General features: G+C 46.8%; 1 protein-coding gene across 9 annotated transcripts in view; it reads left to right on the plus strand.

Annotated features, from left to right (window-relative positions):
• Positions 1-1623: 1623 nt before the first annotated feature.
• Positions 1624-26230, plus strand: part of HP1BP3 (heterochromatin protein 1 binding protein 3) — a 33907-nt gene continuing 9300 nt past the window's right edge. Inside the window, exons 1-7 of one of the 9 annotated variants that reach the window (XM_090023572.1) lie at positions 1659-1699; positions 13642-13840; positions 14294-14375; positions 16000-16150; positions 17725-17884; positions 24845-24988; positions 25926-26006. In XM_090023572.1, coding sequence (XP_089879698.1) covers positions 13745-13840; positions 14294-14375; positions 16000-16150; positions 17725-17884; positions 24845-24988; positions 25926-26006 — 714 coding nt within the window. In that variant the 5' untranslated portion in view covers positions 1659-1699; positions 13642-13744. Of the gene's footprint in view, positions 1700-13641; positions 13841-14293; positions 14394-15999; positions 16151-17724; positions 17885-24844; positions 24989-25925; positions 26007-26230 lie in introns of those variants that run through there. The other 8 variants (XM_090023573.1, XM_090023570.1, XM_090023571.1 and 5 more) reach the window with 8 other exon arrangements.

Raw genomic sequence — 26230 nt, forward strand, 5'->3', positions numbered from 1 at the left:
TAACAAGGCTGGTGGGTCTTCAGTTTTCGGAGGCAGGGAGTTTGCTGTGGGTAAATTATAACACAGTTCCCAAGTGCTTGGACAAAGCACATAGGCAGACACGGTTCTTTGGGTAAATCTGATATCTTTTATTAGACCAACTCAGATAGTTGGAAGACTTCTTTGCGAGCTTTCGGATTTAAATACCCTTCGTCAGGTTGAGGAGGCATCTACAGTTGGTGTGTGCTCTTACTGGATGAAGGGTATTTAAACTCGAAAGCCTGCAACTACTTAAGTTGGTCTAATAAAAGATATCAGATTTACCTAAAGAACCGTGTCTGCCTATGTCCTTACACCAGCACGGCTGCGACCTGCACCCCCGGACAAAGCACAGGAAGCAAGAAGGAACAGAGCAATAAGCAGGGTAGATATGCTCAAAGCACCTCTTTAAAAATGCAAGCTCTTTGTTTTCACTCATCTTTTGATTATGTAAAAACATTAGAGCAATTCTTCTGTTTTCAAAGAAGTGAGAGACCGCAGCAAGTCAGCATGGTTTTGACACCCTGGGTTTCTATTTAAATCTCGGGGGTGCTGATTATAGCCCTTTTGGTCTAAGGACGAAGGCAGAAAAGGTTCTTTGAGTAAATGCGATCATCTTTCATTAGATCAACTAAATAGATGGGAAAAGGCCGTTGTTGCAATCTCTGGGTTTGTATCTTGCGTAGGTGTTTGCACGGTGCTTATGTGAGGTGACAACCTCACAAGGACCTCAGCACGTCCCCAAAACCCACTGCAACTGCCTCGCCACCTGGCGTGACTCGAACTCCTGGTGGAACATTTGGGATTTTACGTGCAAGACAATTTATGAAAAATGAAGTGACGTGGGCCTGTTGCCCCCCCGCAGCACACGCCGTTGGCCTCCAGCGCGCCCTCGTTCCGCGGCAACGGTGATGAGAGCTGTTTGCGGCTGTGGGAATGCAAATGACAACAGAGAAGCGAGAAATGAGACGGGAGCTAACCTCCGAGGGCCAGGTGCCAGGCAGAGCAGCTTAACCACATTTCCCCTCTACAGACGCACTAGTCATACCAGCATTAGAAAGCGTCGGGGCCGTGGCAAAACTGGACCTTTTCATTCAAATATGACGGAAATGCACGGTTATTCTTCATACTGAGTTCATCAGTTTATTGTTATTCCTGCACAAATCACCGGGAAGTGGCGTGGGGATGATGAGCGGATGTGAAACGGGACCTGGCTCGCAGCTCACAGCGCCCTGCCTCGAGCCCTCGGTAGGTTTCAGAGTTAATACCTCACGGAAAGGGGCAGGGCCTGCCCGAGAGGGAGGCAGCCTCACCGCGCAGGCGCGCACGAGACCGAGGCTGGGGGAGGGGCCCCGCCCCTCCACGTTCGGCCCCGCCCCCTCCCCGTATGTTTTTGTTTGTCAAGACCGAACGGCGGAGGGGGGCGGTGCCGCGCCTGCGCAATCGCTGCCGGGCACTGATTGGCCGCGGTGGCGCGCGTGCGCCCGCGGCGGCGGCGGCGATTGGTGGGCGGTTCGCTGCTTTCCCGCCCGAGGTGCTGAGGCTGGCGTTTGAAAAATGCTCGCGGGCCACCATTGGCTGCGGCGCGGGTGGCCGCGCCCCCGCGGCCCGGCCCCGCCCCCCTCCCCCCGGTTCCTCGGCCGCCATTAGAGGGGCCGCTTTGTGTGCGCGGAGCCTGACGGTGAGTTGCCCCCTCCCCCCCGCCGTGGGGCCGCCCCGGCCCTGCCCCTCAGCTGCAGCCTTGCTGCTTTGGCTCGCGGGGCCCGAGCCGGGCCTGGCTGTTCCCCCGCGCTCGGCCCGGCCCCTCGGGGCCCGGGCAGGGATGTGGGAGGCCTCCCGCTGCTGTCCGGCCCCCCCCCCCCATGATCTGGGCTCTTAAACCCCTTGGGGGGCTGTCCCCGTGCTGCTGTCCGGGCCGTGCTCGTCTCCCCCCTGCGGCAATGCCGCCGGCTGCCTTGTCAGGGGGTGTCATAAGGCCGAGACAAAAGCGTCGGGTGTTTATTGTTTCCCCCCGACCCCCTGGATTGTGGCCCCGAAACCACCCGGCCGTCCCGGCCCCTTTAAACGGCCTGCCCGTCCCTCCTGTCACCCCCACCGCTGTCACCCCCTCTTCGTGCGTCCCAAGTGTTTGCAGGTCAGAGCGAGCTCAGCTTCTGCTGTCGAAGGAAAGGCTAAAATGCTCTTCTGATGCATGCATGGGTCTGTTGTCTCTGCTTCGTGAGGGCAGGAGCGAGAGACGGGGCGCTCCCAAAAGTTTCCAGTGTTGTCATCGTTTCTCCTGTTTAGTTGTCAAAAATATATACGTAAAAAACAAAACAAAAAAACCCAACACCGATGCAGGTGAACCACCGTGTCATTTCTTGAATAATATGGACTTGCAGGCATATACCTCCTGCTTTTTTATGTGTTTTTTTTTTGTTTGTTTGGTTGGTTGGTTGGTTTTTTCTCTTTTCATTAGAACATTTATACGGTTTTTTGTTTTTTTTTCTTCCGCAAATTTTGTTTCCTCCTAATTCTCTGTGGGGAGTAGAAAATCCCTTTGGCAAGCTGGTGTTTTTGATCACAGGGAGAGAGGTTCTTGCACATTGTTATAAGTCTTCAGTATTTTGCAGTGATCCTGCTGCTTGCCAAAATCTGGCATTTCGGAGACCTCCTGTTCCCCAACTTGTCAAAAGTGTGCCAGGACAGTGAAGCAATGTGGAGGGTGGCTTGCTAAAAGGCTCTCGGTTCTGGCCAAGTTGGGGGATGGATGTGAGGTGATGAGCTGTAAAGGGGAAAAGCCATCAAAGTCCTCACCTGAAGGGGTGTTGCCATAAGGTTTGGGGAGGTCCTTAGAAATGAGGATGGCATAAGTCATACAGCATTTTCTTCCACTGCCTTTCTTTCTATAGAGAGGACCTATTGGATATACACTGTGCCATTTCCAGTTACACATTCTCCTAACTGTCAATCAATTATGCATGCAAATTACGTACCAGATGAGATGTATAAAGTGCCTAATTGGCATTATAAAAACTTCATAATAGTATGCCTTCTGAAGTCAGGAATTACTTCCGGGGGGGGGGGTTGGTTGGTTGTTTTGTTTGTTGTTTCTAGTCTTGAAGTTACCCTATTTACCTGGTTTTCTCTTTTGATTAAAAATGTGATGCATTTTTTTTTGGAGTTTTTTGCAAGGTTTTAAAAATTGTTTTTATAAGTAACTCAAAGTGTCTTCTCGTCCTTTTATGGAAGAAATTGTATGATAAATGAAATGTTGCTTTTGTGTCGGGGGGTTCTAATATGACCATTGAGTGGATTGTGGGGTAAATACAGAAACATGTTTTATAACATCTGAGTTTGTAAAACAGGATAATAAAACTATGAATCGGTGGTAGCAGCAGGGGTTTATACTGGCTTGACAGAGGTAAACATAGCTGTTTGGATTTTAACTAGCTGAGCCTTGTGAAATGTTCCCAGTGACACTTCTTTGTTGATTCTGGATCCATTGTCTCACATTACACATTTTCAAGCATCCCAGGACAGATGTTTGCTATTGAGGTGGAATGCTTATTTAATCCTTTGTTTAGCAGCAGACACTTTGTTTTTCCTCTGCCCCTATACAGTGTTACTTGTAAACACTTCCTTCTCTGCTACATAGTGCTAGCCATATAATCCCTCTACCCCCCATTCAGATTCAGTTCAGTAGCATATCAACATTTGTATGACCTCTTAATTTCAGTGTTTGTATAATACCTAACGCTTCTAATTTGATGAATCATCTGTTAGAACATCTGTAATCTTGTCACCTAGACCTACAGCAAACTTAAATTTTAAACTTAAACTCAAATCTTAACTCAGGATATTGTATTCTACCCAAGCCTTCCAGAACAGCAAGAGTTTGGAACCTGGGCCATGAACTGTGTTCGTTAAAACAGTTGTCTGATGTAGCTTGTCACGTTCCTAGTATTCTACCCATGAGAAGGGACTATTTTTAAATGGTCATGCAATCAGAAACTGCCAATCCTTTAGCACAGTTTTCGGATGTGATTGTAAGATTACTTGTAGCTGCACAATGTAGGTAGTGCTGTAACCATGTTTGAAAATCTTTTAATTATTGGTGGTTCTTAAGGTACCTTTTTAATCCTCTCCACACTTAAGTGTTGCAGTACCTGACTTTGGCTCAGTCTGGAGGTAACACATAACACTTGGTTATATTCTGTTGAGTGATTGGAGATACTGTCTGTTGATGCTGAACTGCTGCTTTACAGTTCAAAAGATTGGTGAGTGGAAGGAAAGGGAAGCTGGACTTCATGGCTGTCTTTACACTAAGGTATCTTTCCTGATGAGGTTCCTGAGTGGAGAAACGGCAGGGCTTTACTTCTCTTGCAAGCCACAATCAAAGTTAACCCTACATACCTCTGTGGAGTTGACCTCTAGCAACACAGTGGAAGCAAAAACTAAGTTGCTTTGTCTTCATTAAGAATTTGTATTGATCTAGTTTTCATGAATTGGTTGTGCACAAGTGTATTATTTAACCTTTTATACTTGGGGTAAAGCTTTCCTATAGCTAACAATTTAGTCATCAGTTCAGTAATGCCTTTAGGAGTCAAAGGTCCACATTCTGGATACTGCAGCGAAATAAATGTTTGTTATTAAGATTTGTAACATTAACTTGGGCATGCTAAGAGGGTTACAAATACAGTCTTGCAGCATAATTAGGAGGTTCTTAATGGGAAAGTCTGCTTAATTAGGATACCTCCCAGGGAACTTAGGCAGTATAGCAATGATGAATACCAGTGAATGCTGCTCAATCAGGACAAAACTAGCTTAAAAGTTGCTTTATAAAATGGCAGTGATGGACATGCCAATGGTGAAGTGGTGCTTTGGTCTTGGTTAAACAGGAGTGAAATTCTGATTTGACTGCATGTTTACTCAGTGCATTCTCTATTGACAGATCAAGTAAAGAGGGAAATGCAGTGAATAATTTAATTTCCCCCCCCCCTTTTCTCGATATGACTATTTTATTTCATTATAAATCATTAGGCTGCTTCAGCTGACCTAAGTCTAGCGGGGCAGAATTCTAATGGAGCCAGCAGGCTGTGCAATAAAAGTTGGGCTGCAAACAAAAATGAAAACTGAGCAAAATTCGGAAATGAATCCTGAACTATCTAACTATCCAGGCTTTGAGAGGCAGTCAGCCCAAAAGTAAGTTTTAGTTGCTTCTTCTGTCAAATATCTTGGTACTAGGATGTCACACAATAAATCATTCTGTGGCTTTGGAGGTATCGTGGGTTTCAGTGAGACATGCTGTCTTCTAGGGTTATGTTTTTCTTTGGGACGAGAATGTAGCAGATTTCAGAGGGACAGAAATCTTGAAAAGGGTAGTTAACTTATTAATTGCTACTTAGCAAGTTGTGTTTTAAGCAACTTGTGGGCTTACCTCAGATTTTTACTCTTGTTTGTCAGCCTTCCACTTCTGGCTTTCCTAAGAGATTTTGTTCAGCAACAAGATATAATGAAAGAAAAATAGGACTGGAAGGGACCTTAAGTCATCTCTGCTGACAGGTGGAAAAAAACAGCTTTTTACAAGAGGAGGAAGCACATCAGTTTGACCCAACTCCCCAGTTTCTGATTCAATCGGCTATTAAATAAAAGCACCCAAAAACCCTGCTGAAGCGCATGATCTATACAAATGTTGGGTGAACCTAGTTAAACTAATGTAATGCCTCTTCTGGGCATACTTGGTGCAAGGGCATGCCAAGCTGGAAGTAAAGCACTGTTTTGATTTGTTTTTTTCACCTCTGTAAGCAGCCCTAGTCCGGCCTCCTGCTTGAGGCAGCATCATACTTGACTAAAATGATTTAAACAAATATTTTGTCTGTTCTGCTCTTAACTTCTTAGGGTGGAGATTCTACACCCTCTCTAGGTAATCTGTTTCAGTGTTTAACTACCCTCATAGCAAGAAGTTCTTCCTAACATCCAGCCTACATTTCCCTCCTTGCCATTTTAGACCTGCCTCCTGCGGCCAAACAGAATAATCTGCCACTGTGGTGCTCAACCCTTTGCCCCCGTGAGCCAGGTGAGTGGCATAGGGCCAGTCTGCAGGCAGAATCGGTGTATGGATTGAATCCAGCTTGGGACTGGCACACGTTTGGTCTGCAGGTGCAATTCAGCTGCAGCCCAGCCTCATGCACCAGCCCAACTCTGAATGCAAAGCTATGTCATCCAGCTCACGGGGCTCCCTATACATCCCAAAAACTGGGGAAGCCCCAGGGGCTGGATGATGTGGCCCCATGGGCCAGCAGTGGAACCCCACTGGTCTATTACCATCCTCTTTATAACCACTCTTCGTATATTCAAAGCCCATTATCAAATACCTCTCTCTCCTTGCCACACCGCCATCTTGTCTCCAGACTCAGGTTCTTTCTGCTCTTTCTCATAAGTTATGTTTTCTAGATGTAAAAAGTGGATTAAAGCACATCAGGGTTTAATAGAAGTCATCTTGATTATCCAGTTTTTCATCGTTAACGATCATCATGTTGGAATTACTTGTTGGATACTGTAATTTTTCTTCTCGTTATTTCTTCTCATATTTTGACATAAGAACACTAGTTTGTCACTACAGTAGTCTCAAACCCATAAAGGTATAAAGTTATAACGTATCAAGTTCTCTATTCCTTTCAGGCATTGTTTTTTAGGTTCACTGTAAGTGGGCACTCTTTCACAACAATACTCTTCCTTTTTTACTCCTCCACCCCTGATATTCACGCCCCCCCCCCCACATTACCTACTTGTTCACAGTATAGCTCAGCCTTTGTATCTGCGAAGTCTTGAAATTTGGTGTTTCCCCCAGAGTAATAAATTCTTTGCTTTGCTTTGCTTTGTTTGTGACATAATAGTTAATAATGCATTTCTTCTTCAAGGGGTGTAAAGTCTCAGTGTTTGGGATAACCTGTCAAACCTTAAGGCCAACAGAATTTCAGGAGACCTGGAATTAACTTTTATTTCATGTCTTTTCCCAAAAACCTTTGCATTAAAGTATGACAGTAATCCTTTCAAAAGCACCTAAGCGTAGTCATTTCTGCATGTTAGCAGAATACTTGCATCTCAAGCTGATATGAGACGGAAACAATTTCTTATGAACTCCGTTGTATCACAAGCATGCAAATGAGCCTTTTCTTTACTAATTCAAAATGAGGGAAATCGGAAATCAGGGCAGAAGTGTAATGGTAGACATGTTTTACAGGCTATACAAGGAGGAATTGTGAGGAGCAGCAAACTTGTCCACAGGAGTTTAACTTCAGTTATTTTTTTTCCAGTTTCCATGGAGAGCCCTGTTGACCTTAGTGCAAGTCATGGGGACATCCACTGCAGTTCAACACTAATCGCAGGTTTTCAGCTTTCCCCCACTACAGGGTGTGCTCAACAGCAGTTGCAGGTAGCAGTCGGGTAACTAGTAGAAATACTCTATTGGTGATGGACCATAGATAATCTTTTCAGAAAAAGAAGTTGCAGAATTTGTGGATGATCAGGAAAAGATACTAGAGTAGATGCCCAGGAGGTTAAAATAAGGTCTATTATAACCTGAATAGATTTTTATAATGGCAAATAAAAACTGTCTGAGAAGATTACAAAAGCTATGGAGGGGAGGATGGAGTCTTTTTGTAATTTTTCATTTAACAATGATGCTTTCTCTTTTTCCTTTTTTTTTTTTTCATCTTCTAAATGGAGCTGAAAGAACTTTTACACATAGTGCTGTGTGCTGCTGAGAGAGCTCTTGAGTGGCATTATTGGTTGCACAGCTCTGAGCCAAGTTAGCAGATTCCACAGCAAGTACAGAGGAGAATTTCCCACGAGTGGTGCTTTACTCCAACCAGCCTTGATGTTTTCAGTTGTCGTGTACCTCGGGGCAAGAGTTTGGCCGTGCTATCCAAGCTAGCTTTTTCAGAAGTTATTGCACTGGCATGTATCCAGTGGCAGTGTGTTTGTTAAACAAACAAACCAAAAAGTCACAGAGATTCCCTATATCCCTGTTAGAGATCTTGATTATAATTTTGCCCTACTCAAGTCTCTTTCCAACCTTGTGGCAAGATGCTCAAAGTCCTGATTCACAACAGATGTCCTTCATGGGATTTTGAGTACAGGGGTACAGTTGACTGCTGGTGTAAGTTTGAATGTATTTGGCTGCAGGCAGAAAAAGTCACAGATCTGTTTTACATTTGTAAAGGGGGAGCTTTTTCCGTGTAGATGTCTTGCACACTATAAAACACTAAAATGTCTTTTACAGCCAACCTTTATCTTCATTGTCTCTTCCATCAGGCATCTTGCCCATCTTGAAAGAGATCAGTTTTGAGGGGTGACACTTGGATTGAAAATTGATCTCTTACAAGATTGATCAGTCTCCCTAAAGACCTCCTGTAATTCCTTCTGCTCCCCCCACCCACCCTGAGTCAAGATTACAGTTCACCCAGGTTTCTGTGATTGTCTAGCAGGAAAGGTATGGTCTCCATATGTTTTCTCCCTTTCTCTTTTTTTTATAGCAGAAGCAGTTAGGGTTTAGTGAACTTTGAATGAACAAAGCAATAAGATCAGCATAAAAAGAAATGGATTAATAGCAGGATGGATATAGAAAATAGCAACGGGCGTACAGAAGTAAATTATTATATCTTCTCATAATGTACAATAAAGGGGCACCCAATGATGTTGACAGACAACAGATGCAAGTAAATGATTTGTTTATGCACTGCATTCACAACCTTTGGAACACATTGCCATAAGAGACCAGTGAGACTGAGCATTTCATAGGATTCAGACAGGTACTGGAAATTTATAATGAAATGAGTGATTATGGACATTTTCTTCAGAGCATAAACTGACCACTTATTGAACAGGATTGCCCCTGAGACCTTTCTGAAAGCCTTTGTGTCATTTGTTCCTCTTGTGAAAGTTCTTCTACAGCTGAACTAACCTAATAGGTGTATTAATATTCTCCTCACTATAAAAAGCAAGTATTTTTTTTTTCTCCCAAGTTGTTCTTCACAGTTAGAATTAATGACTAGAACATTGAGAGAGGCTGCAGGAAAGTTCCTCTGGCCAAGTTTCCTGCTACTCCGTGCAGGAGTTAGTGTCCAGGTAAAATTCATTTTGGATAATGATTTTTTACTCAGTTCAGTCTGTTCTTTACATAGTATTGCACGGAAATGTTTCTACCTACCTTGGGATAATGTAGGCTGCATGACTAACTGCGTGTCTTAGATTGGGTCTGTATACACTATGGGCCTGAGTAGCTACAGTGCACATCCATGTCTGTTATCCCAGGATAGATCCTTAAAAGGTTCATGGGATAAAAAGTACTAGTACTTTTCCCAGCACATTACAAACCGTATCTGAATGGCTATCCCAGGATTACATTGTTAAGTCGAAAAATGGCCGTTTGTTCAGCCACTTGCTGCACCCTGATTAGAAGGGAGATATGTGTATATGCCAATCCTGGGATATTTTTGTTCCAGGATAAAACGCGAGCACAGCTTGTCCAGGGACAAATGCAACATCTGTTCCTAGTGTAGCTCATTTTGACCATATTACCAGTTTCTGTATTTCATATTCAAGCTTGGGTAGTTTGTTTTGTTTTTGTGTTTTTCTTTCTTGATGTAGAGCTCAATTTTCATCCTGGTCCCTTGGCGGTAAGAGAGATTTATTTTAGCACAGCTGCTTTTGAACTTGGATGTCTTCAGAGGTCCTGACATAGTTATGACCTTATAACTTAAGACTGAGGGCTTTAAAGTCAGGAAAAGATTGTGAGATCCCTGTTCCATAGAGTTCATAGCCGCTAGTGTGAGATCATTGGGTCCAGCCCCTTCCTTTTACCAACCCTGCATTTTGCCCTGTTGAAAGGTAATGGGACATGAAAATATAAAGTGAAATAGATGATTGGTGTTAGTGTCACTCCACCCTTCTGCTGGATGGCTTAACATATCACGTGAACCAAAAGTAGAGCCACCTTTAGTTTCGTTCCAGTCCAGCAATGGGGACATGGGGTATGTCAGCACTCCAGTCAAAGTGTTAACTATAGCTTATGCGGCTAGTTATCAAGTACGTGTAAGAGTCTATCCCCAAAGAGCTCAGCACAGCTTACTGGCCTGAATATTTACCCAGGGCCCCAGCGGATTTTGCAGCCTGTGCTGAGCTCTGGGCTTCCACAGGCACCCTGTTGTTAACTGATTCAGCCTGTTCAAAGCTAGCTCTGGGTGCACTTGCACAAACTGTAGTCACACCTTTGATTGCAGTGTGGGCCTGCCTAGGGAGGGAGAACAAAACAAATAAAGCCCATGTTGGGGGAAGATTGGAGGTGGAAGCAGAAAAGATGGTGTAGAGCTAATGACATGAAGATTTTTTTTCTTTCAACTTTGTTAAATGAGTGATAGTCAAAATATCTAGAGATTTTGTAAGTGATAACTTAAAGAATAGTCATGAAAGCTGCTGAAACCTTTCTTACATTGGGAGGGGATAAATCTCCTGCCACAGATGGAGATTAAAGTATTGGCCATAGTTCAGGATTTAGTCATGCTCTGAAATTTTCAGAGGACAGACTGACATGAGAAGATTGTGTTAATTTTGTTTCATAGTTTCATAGTTTCTAGGGGCGGAAGGGACCTGAGCAGATCATCGAGTCTGACCCCCTGCCATGGCAGGAAAGAGCACTGGGGTCAAATGACCCCAGCAAGATGTTCGTCTAACCTCCTCTTAAACACCCCCAGGGTAGGGGCCTGCACCACTTCTCTTGGAAGCTGGTTCCAGACCCTAGCCGCCCTGACCGTGAAGTCGCGCCTCCTGAGATATCTAGCCTAAACTTACTCTCTGCCAGCTTGTGACCGTTATTCCTGGTCACTCCTGGCGGTGCTCGGGGGAACAGGGACTCCCCCAGTGCCTGCTGGTCCCCCCTGGCTAGTTTATAACAGGCCACAAGATCCCCCCTCAGCCTTCTCTTTTGGAGAAGGAACAGGTTCAGGTCCCATCACCTCTCCTCATAGGGCCTGCCCTGTTGTCCCCTGATCATGCGAGTGGCCTCCTCTGGACCCTCTCCATGCTGTCCACATCCCCCCTGAAGTGCGGCGCCCAGAACCGGATGCAGTACTCCAGCTGCGGCCTGACCAGTGCCGCATAGAGGGGGAGGATCACCTCCCTGGCCCTGCTCGAGATGCATCTGTGGATGCAGGACAGGGTGCGGTTGGCCTTCCTGACTGCCTCCCCACACTGCTGGCCCAAGTTCATCTCAGAGTCAGTGATGACCCCCAGATGCTTTTCCACCTCCGTGCTGACAAGAGGGGAGTTCCCTAACCTGTAGGTATGGTGCCGGCTGTTCCTCCCCAGGTGCATCACCTTGCACTTGTCTGTGTTGAAACCCATCCTGTTCTCATCTGCCCACCCCTGTAACCTGTCTAGGTCTGATTGCAGCCTGTTGCATCCTTCCAGTGTGCCCACATCCCCCCACATCTTAGTGTCATCAGCAAATTTGAACAGGGTGCTACTTACCCCCTCGTCCAAATCACTGATGAAGATGTTGAACAGTGCGGGCCCGAGGACTGAGCCCTGCGGAGCCCCACTGCCCACGTCCTTCCAGGCTGAGAAGGACCCATCCACTACCGCCCTCTGGGTGCGGCCCTCCAGCCAGTTGGCGGCCCATTTGACTGTGTGGGTGTCTACACCACAGCCCCCCAGTTTCTTAATGAGAACGGGGTGAGAGACAGTGTCGAAAGCCTTCCGGAAGTCCAGGAAGACTATATCCACTGCTCCCCCTGCGTCTAATGATCTGGTGATCTGATCATAAAAGGCCACCAGGTTGGTCTGACAGGACCTTCCACTGATGAACCCGTGTTGGTTGCCCCTAAGCATGCAGTCCCCTGCTGGCCCCTCCTGGATGTGTGCCAGCATAATTTTCTCGAACAGCTTGTGTAGGATCGAGGTAAGACTAACCAGCCTATAGTTTCCCGGGTCCTCCTTCCTGCCTTTTTTGAAGATGGGGACCGTGTTGGCCCTCTTCCAGTCCTCCGGTACCTCACCAGAGCACCACGAGTGCTCGTAAAGCCGTGCCAGGGGACTGGCAATGACCTCGGCCAGTTCCTTTAGAACTCTAGGGTGGAGATCATCCGGGCCGGCTGACTTGAATACGTCCAGCCCCTCCAGGAGCTCCCTAACTAAATCCTTGCTAACCCATGGCCCAGGTGTGCCTCCCCCGGGGCCCGAGGGGGCCCAGCAGGGAGGTGGCTGTTCTGGTCCCTACTTAGGAAGACGGAGGGAAAGAAATCGTTAAACATGTTAGCTTTGCCGTCTGGTGTGATGACCAAGTTTCCCATGGCGTCCTGCAAGGGCCCCACATTACCCAGGACCTTCTTTTTACCCCCTATGTATTTAAAAAAGGACTTCTTATTGTTCTTAATCTGGGAAGCCAGTCCCAGTTCCATCTCCACCTTGGCCTTCCTGACTGCCCCCTACATCTCCGAGCAACTGCAGAATAGTCCTCCCTGGTGATGACCCCTTCTTTCCATTGGTTCACCATGGATAGTTATAATTCTGCCTCCCCTTGACTGAGTTATGGTAGAATGTAGTCTGCCATGTCTGCACTACAGCGGCTTAAAAGCAGCCAAATTCCAGTTACTCCAAAAGCTGTTGTGCAGCAGTAGAAACCTTCCTTTCCATTAGCAGCATTCCTCTACTTCTGCCAAGTTGAATGAGGTTTCTGTTGCTGGCCAGCAGCATGCCGAAGGTCTGTATGACACCCGTGCCCTTCTGGTGTCTGCTGTCATCCATTTGACAGTTGGTGTCTTCCAAGAAAGCATTTTGCTGCCTGGCAGCAGAGCTGCCAGCAGCCTGGGAGGGAGTGGACAGGTACTGTGGTGGTGGCTTGGTGGTAGTGGCTGCTGTATCCCACAGTGATGGTGAAGGAGAAAGGAAGAGTGGAGCAGGTGAGCAAGGAAGGGATGGAGGAGGGAGTGGGAGAAACTACACTCAGGTTTTGAAACTTGAACTTGGATGGAAGTGTGTGATGCTCATAGATAAAGCTTTGCAGCAACACTCCCTCTCACTCATCATGTATTGTGGGAAGCCTTGTACGTTTTTGGTGGCTCTTCCCAATAACTATAATTGTTTCAAGGACTTATTTCATTAGGTTGCATGAGATGTGGTTCAGAAGGGTGTTGCTTGGGTTATTAGTATATTTGTCTGTGGAGATGTTTTATCTTTGTCTAGTAGATTCTGGATAATGTCTTTCAAGCCTTGTCTCCACCTAAAGTGAATCTGGCATCTGTAACCTTGAAGCTTTTCCTTTTGCTAGATAATATTTTGGGGACAGTGCATTGTGGGGTTTCTTTTTACAAAGGAATCAATGTTGTCTCTGCTCCTTCATGAGGTGCATTCACTAAACAGGCTGGTGCCATAGCTTCCAGCTTTGTCACATTTGCTAAATTTCAGAGATCAAGTTTGTGTAGATGTTTTAGCGTGTGTGTAAGCTTAAATATTGGTCTTCTGTCATGTTAGTCATAAGCTGTCAACCATTTATCCTCTCTTTTAGCTTTAGTATAATAGGTACATAGATGTAGAAGTTTTTGTGTTTGTCCATTTTCACACCAGTTCTTTCCTGTACTTTAGGTTGACTCCTCACTGCACTGTGAAAACCATTAGGAAAAAATCCTTGTGGTTAAAACCTGGGGCTCCACAGTGTTACCTGCACTTGGGGTAGAAATTAATTTAAATGGCAACTGATCTGTCTGAAGGTGAACCTGTGCATCATAAGGCACTTCCACTCTTAACGGGAGGTCAACTGATCCATGCGGACAAGTTAAGTGAGGTACGGGCTGGCCCATTCTCCAAGCTGGCCCTCGTCAGTCATTGACTTCCAGCCCTGCTGAAGGTTACTTTGTACTCTTCCTCCCTGCTTGTAGGAAGCTTGGTTGGGAGTCTAACAAAGCCCTGTAGACATGCTTCCTTCCCTCCCTGCTTTCCCTGAGATGTTCTGTTTGCTGTACTGCTCAAGCGCTCTTCTTGTTCACTTCAACATTGAAATGAAATTTTTCTCATAAACTGAAATAAAAAGGTGCAAAAGCATAGTCTCTTAATGTGCTTCAGAGAACCTGGTTTGGGTTTTACCTGTCAATTTAAAAAACTGATTGAATCAGACTTTGTCCAGAAGATTTTCGGTGCATACTTCTTCTCATAGCTTCTACTTCTCTGCTTTAAGCCCATTTCAGAAACTCGTCTACATTCTCTCTGATAGTTGTTTTAATGTTATTCTTTCTTGTAGAAGGTCGAAGACACCATGCCGATCCGTCGTGCTGTGAATTCTTCTGCCCGGGAAACTCCTCCCAAAAGCAAACCTGCTGAAGGTGAGGAGGCCAAACCAGGTAAAGTGAAGTGATAGTAACCGTGTACTGAATTATTAATGTATACGCAAGCACAAACTTCAATTTTGTAGCTTCTACTTCAGCATTACTGACAAGTTTAAAATGATCACCAATGCTCAGATCCAGTTCTGTAGTGTACAGAAAAAGCTGTATCTTGACACCATAATGCTCAGTCTAAAACCACACCTCAGTTGCACACATCAGGACAAAACATGTATAAACTTCAAAAAGTGCAATAACTCCAAAATTAAATGAATTACCAAGCATGTGACCGTATAACTAATAGATATGTTCCGTTAAGATGATTGTTAGTGGTTCAGAGGGAAAGTACAGGTATGAGCTTTCAGAGCTGGGAGAAAGGTCACTTGAGGCCAACAAGTGGAATTAATGAATGGAGAAAGGGGGTGTTGAATAACCTAAACTGTTTATTTGTCTGCTTTTTCAGTATATATTGTGGAATATGCAGTTTAGCAATTATATGCAGAATTAATATACATGGAGGAGATCAGTGGGATCGATCAAACAATCTGTTTATTAGTTTGACATTTGGACATTGTCAGGTGCAGTTCATCTCAGTGATACCTTTTCTCTTTCTTATGGAGGGGAAAGAAAAAAGCTGTTAATGCAGTATTGGAGTTGAAATTTCAAGTACACAAAGCCTCCATATGAGAGATGCTCACAGCAGAGTTTTGGGACAACTGGCTGATCTCTGTAAAAGTAGAAGGAAGAGAGTGTGCCCTAGTATGTACAGCAGGTCAGGTACTCTCCATCCAACTTAGTTAATGGATAATTCAAATATTCTAATACTCAGGAGTTTCATGTGAGCGGTCTTTCTATAAGGCATGCTCTCAGCAAAAACTCATACATTCATTTTTTTTGAATGTTGATTTCTGACATTGGTTTTTATCCCTTTGTCATAGACACAGACATCTGTCAACACATCTGTAAACTAAGGCTGTGACTAAACTAGACTGGTGAACGTTAACTAGTATGTTAATGTTTTTAAACATTGTAATACTTAGCGTAGAAACAGTGGTGTTTAAAAATGTGTTGGTTTTGGTCAAACCTATTTTTAAAATGGAAACCCCTCGTAGATATTTATATTGGTCTTGGCTTTTTCAGAAACTTGGATTTATGTACCTAAATGTCGTGTTTAAAATTTAACTGATATGTTTCAGAATTAAGAGATGTCAGAGAATGCCAGAAGATACTTTAATCTATACCTTTCTACTTCATTTAATTTTGGCACTAACTAGAGATGATGCTGACTTCTGGGATATCTCTGTTGAATGACCAATGTGACAGTAATTTCCACAACCTGGAAAAGGGAAATCTGGGGGAATTAATTCAGTATGAGAACTGTATATAATGTCTGTTTAAAGTTCACTGTGGCACTTGACTTCTGATCTAAACATATTTCTGTTCTTTTAAAAAAAGAACAAATGCTAAATTTTAAAGGCATGATTTTGAATTGATTTATATAGAGACCAGGCACTGCCTGATATAAATCACCCCAAACTGTTTTCCTAAACTTCATGTGCTTTTTGAAAGAGTAATGTTTAGTTTTGAGACACTGATCTGGTATATTTCCAAATATCTTCTTTAGATCCTGAGGTCAGCTCTGAGGAATCAGCCTCTACTGGAGAAGAACAAGAGAATGAAACTCCACCTGCTACATCCAGTGAGACGGAGCAGCCAAAAGAACCTGAGAGTGAAGGAAAGGGAGAAACAAAGTCTTCTGAAGAGGCCAAAAAGGAGTAAGACCTTTTGCCTTTGAAGTACTTGAAGTTGGGGAATGGCCGTAGAGGAAGTGGGGTCCGGTCCCCTTTGAAGATGGGATTGTAGGAAAGAGTCTGAATAATTTTTTTTTTAAAGAGTCTCAATTCCACCCCCTCTGCCCTGCCTCCTGTGCAGACTAAGAATAGTAGCCAAGATGCAGCTGCTGTTCTACAGTAAGTTATAACTCTTGATCTAGTTTTGAGGCTGGAACAAATTCCTGTGGTTCATCCAATAGTAGATAATTTTTCACCCAGGAAGTGGCCTGCATTTTTTTTTTTTTTTTTAACAAGCCAAGATGTTCATGCAGATGCCCTGAACGTGTTCTCCTATAGAGGTTCTGCATATCCCTGCTAACTGGATGTGTACACACCTGTCCACTGTAGAGAATCTCTTTTTAGGAAGGTTCCTGCCTCCACAACTGTCTATGGAAAGAAAGATACTAAAGAGATTGAAGATCATTTGTGCTCTTGGGGCACTGAACCATGCTTATGCATCTGAAAAGGCACAGCTTTTTTAGGTGATTCCAAAACACACAAGAGCTGGGAACTTACTGGCTAGCCACTTCTTTTCGCTGTCTGGCCACAGGAATTATGTGGAATAGGATACATTAATAAAGGTTGATGCCTTTGTGTTGTGCTCCTGGGAAGGAACTTAGTAGGTTGTTGCACTAGAAGTTATGCTCCAACGGTGGAATCAGGAGGCTCCTACAAGCTGTTTCCTGCACCCCCACACCTGTTTTCTCAACAAATAGTCTTCCTGCTTTGAAATGGCCTTTCTGCATTGCATTCCATTTTGCTAGGCCAACAAACAAATGGGTGTTTTCACATGCTCTTTATCAAACTTGATTATAGAAGCCATCTTAGGACTGTTGTCTCTTCCCTACAGAGTCCTTGCAGAAGTTAAATTGCCCTGCAAGTATACTGTGATAGGCCTGGTGTGTTCTGCCAGTTCCTGTAAGGCTGTCACTTGGAGTATGACACTTTCTACATCATATTTCTCGTATCTGTGCTTGCCACTTCAAGGACCAGGTTTATACTGAGAGCACTGGGTGTACTTTGCTTCTGCCAGCGTAGCCCGTTCCACGCTTACCAAGTAAAACGTACTGTGCTGGTAAAAGCTCCATTTTGCCAATACAGCTGTGTTTGCATTACGTAACTTTGCCAGGGCTTTTCCAAGTGCAACTGTGGTTTCAAATTACGGGTAAAATGTATAGTGTGTACTATGGCACCCTTCTGGTTGAATGGATAAGGGAAGATTTCTGGTTTGTTCTGTCCATGTTAATCTTATGCACCTTCTGATACTTATGCAGAAGAGTGGTCTGGTCTTTAAAGGGATGTGGATAATCTCAGAAGCTGACCTGCAGTAGCCTTCTCTCACAGTGTAGCTTTGGTATTCTGATCCCAAATCCTGAGTGCTTTATCGACACAACGCCCTTTTCCATTTTTTAGTCCTTTCCAAGACTACCTTTTGCAACTATTTTCACATTTGCTACTCTGTTCGTTGGGTTTAATGCATAGTGTTTTGTCTTGCTTTTAACTGTTTCTTTCCTAAGCGAAAAGGATCCATCTAAAGAAAAGGAGAAAAAAGTGAAGAAGACCATTCCTGCATGGGCCACCCTTTCTGCCAGCCAATTAGCCAGAGCGCAGAAGCAAACACAGATGGCTTCCTCCTCGCGCCCCAAGATGGATGCTATTTTAACTGAGGCCATTAAGGCAAGTAGAAGACATCTTGCCCCTTCTCTGGCAAGATTAATCTCTTTTATATAAATCTGAGAATTCTTAGGATTCACAATGACAGCTTTCCAGCTACTTCGTTTGGGGCCAGTAAATATGCAAAACGGTGTTTCTTATACTGATTAAGTTAAATGATTCAGTGACGTAGCAGAAGGATTCTTTGGTTCTCTATTTTCTAGACTTTGTCCCTGTGATTAACTTTCATAGATTTCATAGACATTAGGGCTGGAAGGGACCTCGGGAGATCATCGAGTCCAGCCCCCCGCCCCAGGGGCAGGAAGTCAGCTGGGGTCATAGGATCCCAGCAAGATAAGCATCCAATTTACTCTTGAAGGTATTCAATGTAGGTGCTTGAACCACCTCCGCTGGCAGACTGTTCCAGACCTTGGGGGCTCGGACAGGAAAGAAATTCTTCCTTATGTCCAGCCTGAAACGGCCTTGCAGGAGTTTGTGACCGTTCGACCTCGTCATCCCTTGGGGCGCTCTGGTGAACAGACGTTCCCCCAGATCCTGGTGGTCACCCCTCATAAACTTATAGGTGGCCATCAGATCCCCCCTGAGCCTGCGCTTTTCCAGGCTAAAGAGTCCCATGGCTCTCAGCCTGTCATCGTAAGATCTGTTTTCCTGACCTCTGATCATGCGTGTGGCTCTCCTCTGGACTCTCTCAAGGTTCTCCACTTCCTTTTTGAATTGTGGAGCCCAAAACTGGACGCAGTACTCCAGCTGCGGCCTCACCAAGGCCGAGTACAAGGGGAGAATGACGTCCCGGGATTTGCTCGAGAAGCATCTATGGATGCACGCCAGCATTTTGGTTGCTTTACTAGCCGCAGCATCGCATTGGAGGCTCATGTTCATCTTGTGGTCAATGATGACCCCCAAGTCTCTTTTTTCTGTAGTGCTAACCAACGTAGCACTGCCGAGCCTATAAGGGTGGTGCAGGTTTTTCCTCCCAAGGTGGAGGACCTTGCATTTTTCGGTGTTAAACACCATGAGGTTCTCGTCTGCCCATTTGCTGAGCTTGTCCAGGTCAGCCTGGATCACCCGCCTATCTTCTGGCGTGGATGCTTTGCCCCAAAGTTTGGTGTCATCGGCGAACTTGGCCCGTCCACTCCTAACTCCAATGTCCACATCGTTAATGAAGATGTTGAACAGTATGGGTCCCAGGACAGAGCTTAGAGGGACCCCACTGGTCACAGGGCACCACGATGAGTGACTGCCATCAATCACAACCCTCTGGGACCGACCACGAAGCCAATTTCCCAGCCAGCGGATCGTGGTGGAGCCAAGGCCACAACTGGTCAGTTTGGCCAAGAGGCGATCATGGGATACCAGATCAAAAGCTTTTTTGAAGTCAAGATATATGACATCAATCTCTTCTCCCTTGTCCAGGTGATAGGTCACCTGGTCGTAGAAGGAAATGAGATTGGTCAAACAAGACCTACCCGCAACAAACCCGTGCTGGCTATCCCTTAGGATGTTAGCCTGGGCCAGTCCCTCAAGGATGGCCTCCTTAATAAACTTTTCTAAGATCTTCCCCAGGATAGAAGTCAGGCTAATGGGCCTGTAGTTAGCCGGATCCACTCTCCTCCCTTTCTTGAAGATCGGCACCACGTTGGCCTTCTCCCAGTCTTCGGGCACTACACCAGAGCGCCAGGATCAAAGATCCGTGCCAGGGGCTGGGCTATGACGCTCGCCAGCTCCTTGAGTACCCTGGGGTGCAGGTTGTCAGGGCCGGCTGACCTGAAGGTCTCCAGCTTCTCAAGGTGTTCCTTCACGAGGTCAGCATTGATGGAGGGTAGGGGATCCCCCTCACCCAGATTTCCCTGTCCCATAGCAGGCATGGGCATCCCGTGTGACTGATGAAAGACTGATGCAAAGTACCTATTTAACAGGTTGGCTTTTTCATAGTTTCATAGTAGCTAGAGTCGGAAGGGACCTAGGTAGATCATCTAGTCCGACCCCCTGCCTTAGCAGGAAAGAGCACCGGGGTCAGATGACCCCGGCAAGGTGCTCATCTAACTTCCTTTTAAAAATCCCCAGGCTAGGAGCCTGCACCACTTCCCCTGGAAGCTGGTTCCAGGCCCTAGCCGCCCTGACTGTGAAGTAGCGCCTCCTAATATCTAATCTAAACTTACCCTCCGCCAGTTTGTGACCGTTATTCCTGGTCACTCCTGGCAGCGCACGGGGGAACAGGGACTCCCCCAATACCTGCTGATCCCCCCTGACCAGTTTGTAGCAGGCCACAAGGTCCCCCCTTAACCTTCTCTTGTGGAGGCTAAACAGGTTCAGGTCCCGTAGCCTATCCTCATAAGGCCTGCCCTGCTGACCCCTGATCATACGAGTGGCCCTCCTCTGAACTCTTTCCATATTGTCCACGTCCCTCTTGAAGTGTGGCGCCCAGAACTGGACGCAGTACTCCAGCTGCGGCCTGACCAGTGCCGCATAGAGGGGGAGGATCACCTCCCTGGACCTGCTCGAGATGCATCTGTGGATGCATGACAGGGTACGGTTGGCCTTCTTGACTGCCTCCCCACACTGCCGGCCCATGTTCATCGTGGAGTCAATGACGACTCCAAGATCCTTTTCCGTCTCCGTGCTGGCAAGAGGGGAGTTCCCCAACCTGTAAGTGTGGTGCCGGTTCTTCCTCCCCATGTGCAACACCTTGCACTTATCAGTGTTAAACCCCATCCTATTCTCATCCGCCCACCGTTGCAACCTGTCAAGGTCAGTTTGTAGCCTATTGCACCCTTCTAGTGCACCCACATCCCCCTACATCTTAGTGTCATCAGCAAACTTGAACAGGGTGCTTTCTACCCCCTCATCCAAGTCACTGATGAAGATGTTGAACAGTGCAGGCCCGAGGACCGAGCCCTGCGGAACCCCACTGCCCACATCCTTCCAGGTCGAGAAGAACCCATCCACTACCACCCTCTGGGTGCGGCCCTCCAACCAGTTGGCGACCCATTTGACCGTGTGGGCATCGACACCACAGTCTCCCAGCTTTTTGATGAGGACAGGGTGAGAGACAGTGTCGAAAGCCTTCCGGAAGTCCAAAAAGACTACATCCACAGCAACCCCTGCGTCTAATGATTTGGTGACCTGATCGTAAAAGGCCACCAGGTTGGTCTGACAAGACCTGCCACTGATGAACCCATGTTGGTTGCCCCTGAGCATGCATTCCCCCGCAAGGCCCTCCTGGATGTGTGCCAGGATAATTTTTTCAAAGAGCTTACCCGGGATTGAGGTCAGACTAACTGGCCTGTAATTTCCCGGGTCCTCTTTTTTTCCCTTTTTGAAGATAGGGACCACATTGGCCCTCTTCCAGTCCTCGCCAGAGCACCACGAGTGCTCATAGAGCCGTGCCAGGGGTCCCGCAATGACCTCAGCCAGTTCCTGTAGGACCCTAGGGTGAAGATCGTCCGGACCAGCGGACTTGAACACGTCCAGCCTCTCCAGAAGTACCCTAACTAACTCCTCGCTAACCCTTGGCCCAGGCGTGTCTCTCTCGGGGCCCGAGGGGGGCCCAGCAGGGAGGTGGCTGAACTGGTCCCTACTTAGGAAGACAGAGGCAAAGAAATCGTTAAATATGTTAGCTTTGTCATCTGGCGTGATGACTAAGTTGCCCATCGTGTCCTGCAGGGGCCCCACATTACCCGGGACCCTCTTTTTACCCCCTATGTATTTGAAGAAGGACTTCTTATTGTCCTTAATCCGGGAAGCTAGTCCTATCTCCAACTCTGTCTTGGCCCTCCTGACTGCCCCCCTACATCCTCGGGTGACTATAACATAGTCCTTCTTGGCGATGACCCCATCTCTCCATTGGGTATATGCCTCCCTTTTAGCAAGGAGACATTCCCGGATGCTCCTAGTGAGCCATGGGGGTTTATGTGCCCTCCTGCTCCCTTTGACCCTTGTTGGGATTACCTCCCTTAAGGAGCAACCACTCACCTTCGACATCTGATTCCCTTCCCCTCTGGGTCCTCAGCGCTTCCCCAACGATCCTCCTTAGCTTGTTGAAGTCAGCCCCTCCTAAAGTCTAGGGCTGTTGCCTTGCTGCAGCCCTTTGCCACCTTACGCTGGATGGTGAATTCCAGCAAGCGATGATCACTGTCTCCCAGGTGGCCCATCACCCGCAGCCCCCTCACCAGGTCATCACCCGTGGCCAGCACCAGGTCCAACAAGGCGTCTCCCCTGGTGGGACTGTGCACCTCCTGGGTTAGATGGAGGTCCTGCACTCTGGCTAAGAACCGACGTGAGCGATCAGACTTGGCTGACTGCTCCTCCCAGCAGATGTCTGGGAAGTTCAGGTCCCCCATGATGACCACATCCTTAGCCCTCACTGCCTCTGTAAGCTGACCTAAGAATTCCTGGTCGAGCTCTTCTCCCTGGTTGGGAGGTCTATAGTAGACTCCCACCGTTAAGTCTCTCTCCCCTGGACTGCCTTTTACTCTAACCCAGAGCACCTCAGAGTGCCCCCCCTCTACCCCCTTGCTAATTAACGAGGAAGTATATTCCTCCTTGATGTAGAGTGCTACTCCTCCACCTTTCCTTCCTATCCTGTCCTTCCTGTATAGCCTATAGCCCTTGACACTCACCGCCCAGTCATGCGATGAGTCCCACCACGTTTCTGTGATCCCTACTATGTCAGGGCTGGTGACAGCTAGGAGGAGGGCGAGTTCCTCCTGCTTCTTCCCCATACTTCGAGCATTCGTGTAGAGGCATTTGAGGCCTTCAACGGTTGTGCCCACTGACCCCCTAGTCTCAGCAATGCCCCGTCCCCCATCGCTTACCTGTTTCTCCCTTTTTCCTGGGCGTCAGTTGCCAGTTGCCCCATCTGGTTTAGCAGGGGTCCAACATTGCCCTTGCTTTTCCTCCGGCTCCCCACATACCTGAAAAAGGACTTTTTGTTGTCCTTGATGCCTGAAGCTAGTTGGAGTTCAGTTGCAGCCTTGGCTTTCCTGGTTTGGTCCCTGCAGGACCGGACCAGCGCGGAGTAATCCTCCTTGGAGGTGAATCCCGTCCTCCATCCTTTGTAGGCTTTCCTTTTTAGCCACAGTAGGTCCGCTAGGTCTCTGGAGAGCCAGGGGGGCTGCTGTGCCTTCTTGCTGCCTTTCCTCCGTGTTGGAATAGATTTAGCTTGTGCACCGAGGATCGCTTCCTTGAGAAGCAACCACTCTTCTTGAACTCCCATCTCCCTGGGGTCATGGTCCCTGAGGGCCTGACCGACTAGCCTCTTGAGCTTGTCAAAGTCGGCTTTTCTGAAGTCAAAGACTTCTGTGTTGCTGACTGACTTGCCAGCTTTACGGCGGATGGTGAAGGTGATCAGCTCGTGGTCGCTGTCACCCAACTTCCCATCGATCACTAGGTCGCCGATTAGGTCGTCCCCCGTAGCCAGTACCAGGTCAAGCAGCGCTTTGCCTCTCGTTGGCCCATAGACTTCTTGAGTCGGGTAGAGGTCATCCACGCACGAGAGAAAGCTTTGCGCCCGCTCGGATTTAGCTGAGTGATCTTCCCACAAGATGTCCGGGTAATTGAAGTCACCCATGACAACCAAGGTCCTGGAGCAAGCGGCCTCAGTCAGTTCCCGGGCGAACTCCTGGTCAAGCTCGGGACTTTGAGTGGGAGGTCTGTAGTAGACTCCCACCGTTGTGTCCCCTGTGCCGAATTCCCCACGAATTTTTACCCAGAGGGTCTCTAGCTGTCCATGCCGGTCGCCAACATCAGCTTGCAGGGACATGTAGCTTTCCTTCACATAGAGAGCTACACCCCCGCCCCTTTTGTCTACACGATCCCTCCTGTACAGGGTATAGCCCTCTATACCCGTGGTCCAGTCATGGGTGGAGTCCCACCAGGTCTCCGTTATCCCAATGACATCGTATTTCTTTGCACTGAGCAGGAGGACGAGCTCCTCCTGCTTGTTGCCCAGGCTCCTGGCACTAGTGTACAGGCAGGCAAGTGTGCCCTTGGGGGCTCTTGCCTTGCCCACAGATTGTGCCAGGGCTGGAGCAGGGGTGGGCTCCCTTAAGTGCCCCCTTAGTGCCTTGGTCCGCTGGCTTTGCAAGGGCTGTTCAGTGGGCCAGCCGTGGCAGTAGTCCCCCCATCCCCCAGCAGGCTTAGTTTAAAGCCCGGTGGAGCAGATCAGCCAGCCTGGCTGAGAAGAGGCTCCTCCCCAGGGGAGAGAGGTGGAGGCCATCTCTTCCCAGCAGCTCGCTGCCTCTCTCTCCAAAGAGCGGGCTGTGGTCATGGAAGCCAAAGCCTTCCCGATAACACCAGCGCCGCGGTCTTTGGTTCACCGCGTGGATCCTCCTCTCCCTCCTCAGCCCATAGCCCGAGACTGGGAGGATCGAGGAAAACACCACCTGAGCTCCCAGACCCCTAAGCTAGAAATGGTTGCAGTGATCTGATTTGGTGGAGTGCTGGCAGCAGCTAATCTGCTGTGCTCGGTGCTTTTCCCTGACTTATATTGATAGGCACATCTATTTTCTGTGTTGGTTTTTTGTCACCCCTCGTACCCCCAAAGATAGAACATCTTGGCTCTAAAATAGATGAAAATACCACAAACAGATGCAGAAATGGCTTTGATCTGCTGTATTTTTACTTATGGCTATTACCAGAGATCCATGTCATAGTTGTAACACCGCCAACCTTCCCCTTTAGGACTTGCTCAGTGCACACTGCTTTCACAGGGGGCCTGAGCAACGGCCTTGATTGTAAAAGATTCTACGTCTCTAGCCACTGCAGTCTACAGCAGTACATCTAAATCCAGGGCAGGAAGAGAGAGGAGAAATGCTCTAATAAGGGTTCACAGGCCAGATTTGGCTCATGGAGCCATGTCACCTGCACCTATGTGTACAATCAGTTTACTCTTTAATCCTCCAGCCCTATAGCAAGATAGTTCCAGTGAGTGTAGTTTTTGTTAAGTTGTCTGTTCTGTTTCAGGCATGCTTTCAAAAAAGTGGTGCATCAGTGGTTGCAATACGTAAATACATCATTCACAAGTACCCTTCCCTGGAGCTTGAGAGAAGAGGCTACCTTCTAAAGCAAGCTTTAAAAAGGGAGCTGGAGAGGGGAGTCATCAGACAGGTAAGTATCTCTTTAAACAGCACATATTGTTAAACTCCCACATAACCCAAGAAAATGGCCAATAATTAATGTATTTTATTATTGCATGCAACATGCACTGACCCCTTTCAGCTGCTGGAATTTGGGATGCATGGTATCAGCTAGGAAATGCAGTAGTAGCTGTTTCTGCCTGGCCAAGGAAAGTGAAAATAAAGCTGCATGAATTGCACTGAGAACAGTGTCTGGCAAAGGCTTATGCTGCAGAAGCTGCCACTCAGTGACCACTATTTATCAGTATTTTCAAGGAAACATCTTTGTTTCTTCATTCAGCCTTTGAAAAATAATCTTATGTCTTGTCTGCACGTATGTTGTGCACAAGAAAATAGAGTATGACGCTGGGCTGACCTTGCTATCCTTCACGAAAGTTATTCTTCCTTTCGTCTCTGCTCGCTGAATGCGGATGGGATTTCGGCATTGTGACTCGCATATTCCCCAAGTTTCAGTAGTGTGGACAATTGTCTGTTTCTTGATCGTGAAACGTAGCTTATGGTATTGCAGCAGTTCATATTTTCCCAGGAAATTTACCAGCTTTAGTCATGTTTCTTAAAAACACAGTTTGTGTTGGTGATATCAAATTGCCAGCATCACGGGATTGTCTGGTTAGGGTAGGCAGGGTATGGTATTATAATTCTTTGTTGCCTGCAAAAAGCGTTCCCTGATCTTACAGAAGGGATCCCTATTATTTAAAGGACTGTTGTTTCTCTGAGACTTGGTACACGGTCCTCCGTGGAAGAAGAGGGACGACTCCCCTCCTGGTCCCTCGCATAGCAGTCCAGTGCATGAATACCTAATCTAAATGTTTGCCTTGATGTACTATGGTCTCTCTCACTCGATCGCTATTGAAAGTTAATATAAATGTTCTCACTGTGGACTGAATGGACATTCTTCTTTGAATTAGGTGAAAGGAAAAGGAGCCTCTGGGAGTTTTGTGGTTGTTTCTAATGCAGGGAAAACTGTTCCAAAATCCAGAGACAGAAAGGTAAACTGGATAAGTTTTTTCATAATTAATATTGTCTCAGAGACACTGGGGTACCTTCTAGCATACAGTCAAAATATTGCAAAATGCAGTGTGGCCTCAAGACCGGTGGAGACTGGATTCTGGCCTCCATGATAGACCCCTCCAGGGCAACATGGGGATCTTTGTATTACTACTGCTGCTTCTCTTTTATATGCGACACGGTTTAAAGGAGGACTTCTGCCTCC

This window comes from Crocodylus siamensis, chromosome 12, assembly GCF_052110815.1.
Source record: "Crocodylus siamensis isolate JL-2025a chromosome 12, ASM5211081v1, whole genome shotgun sequence".
Lineage (NCBI taxonomy): Eukaryota > Metazoa > Chordata > Crocodylia > Crocodylidae > Crocodylus > Crocodylus siamensis.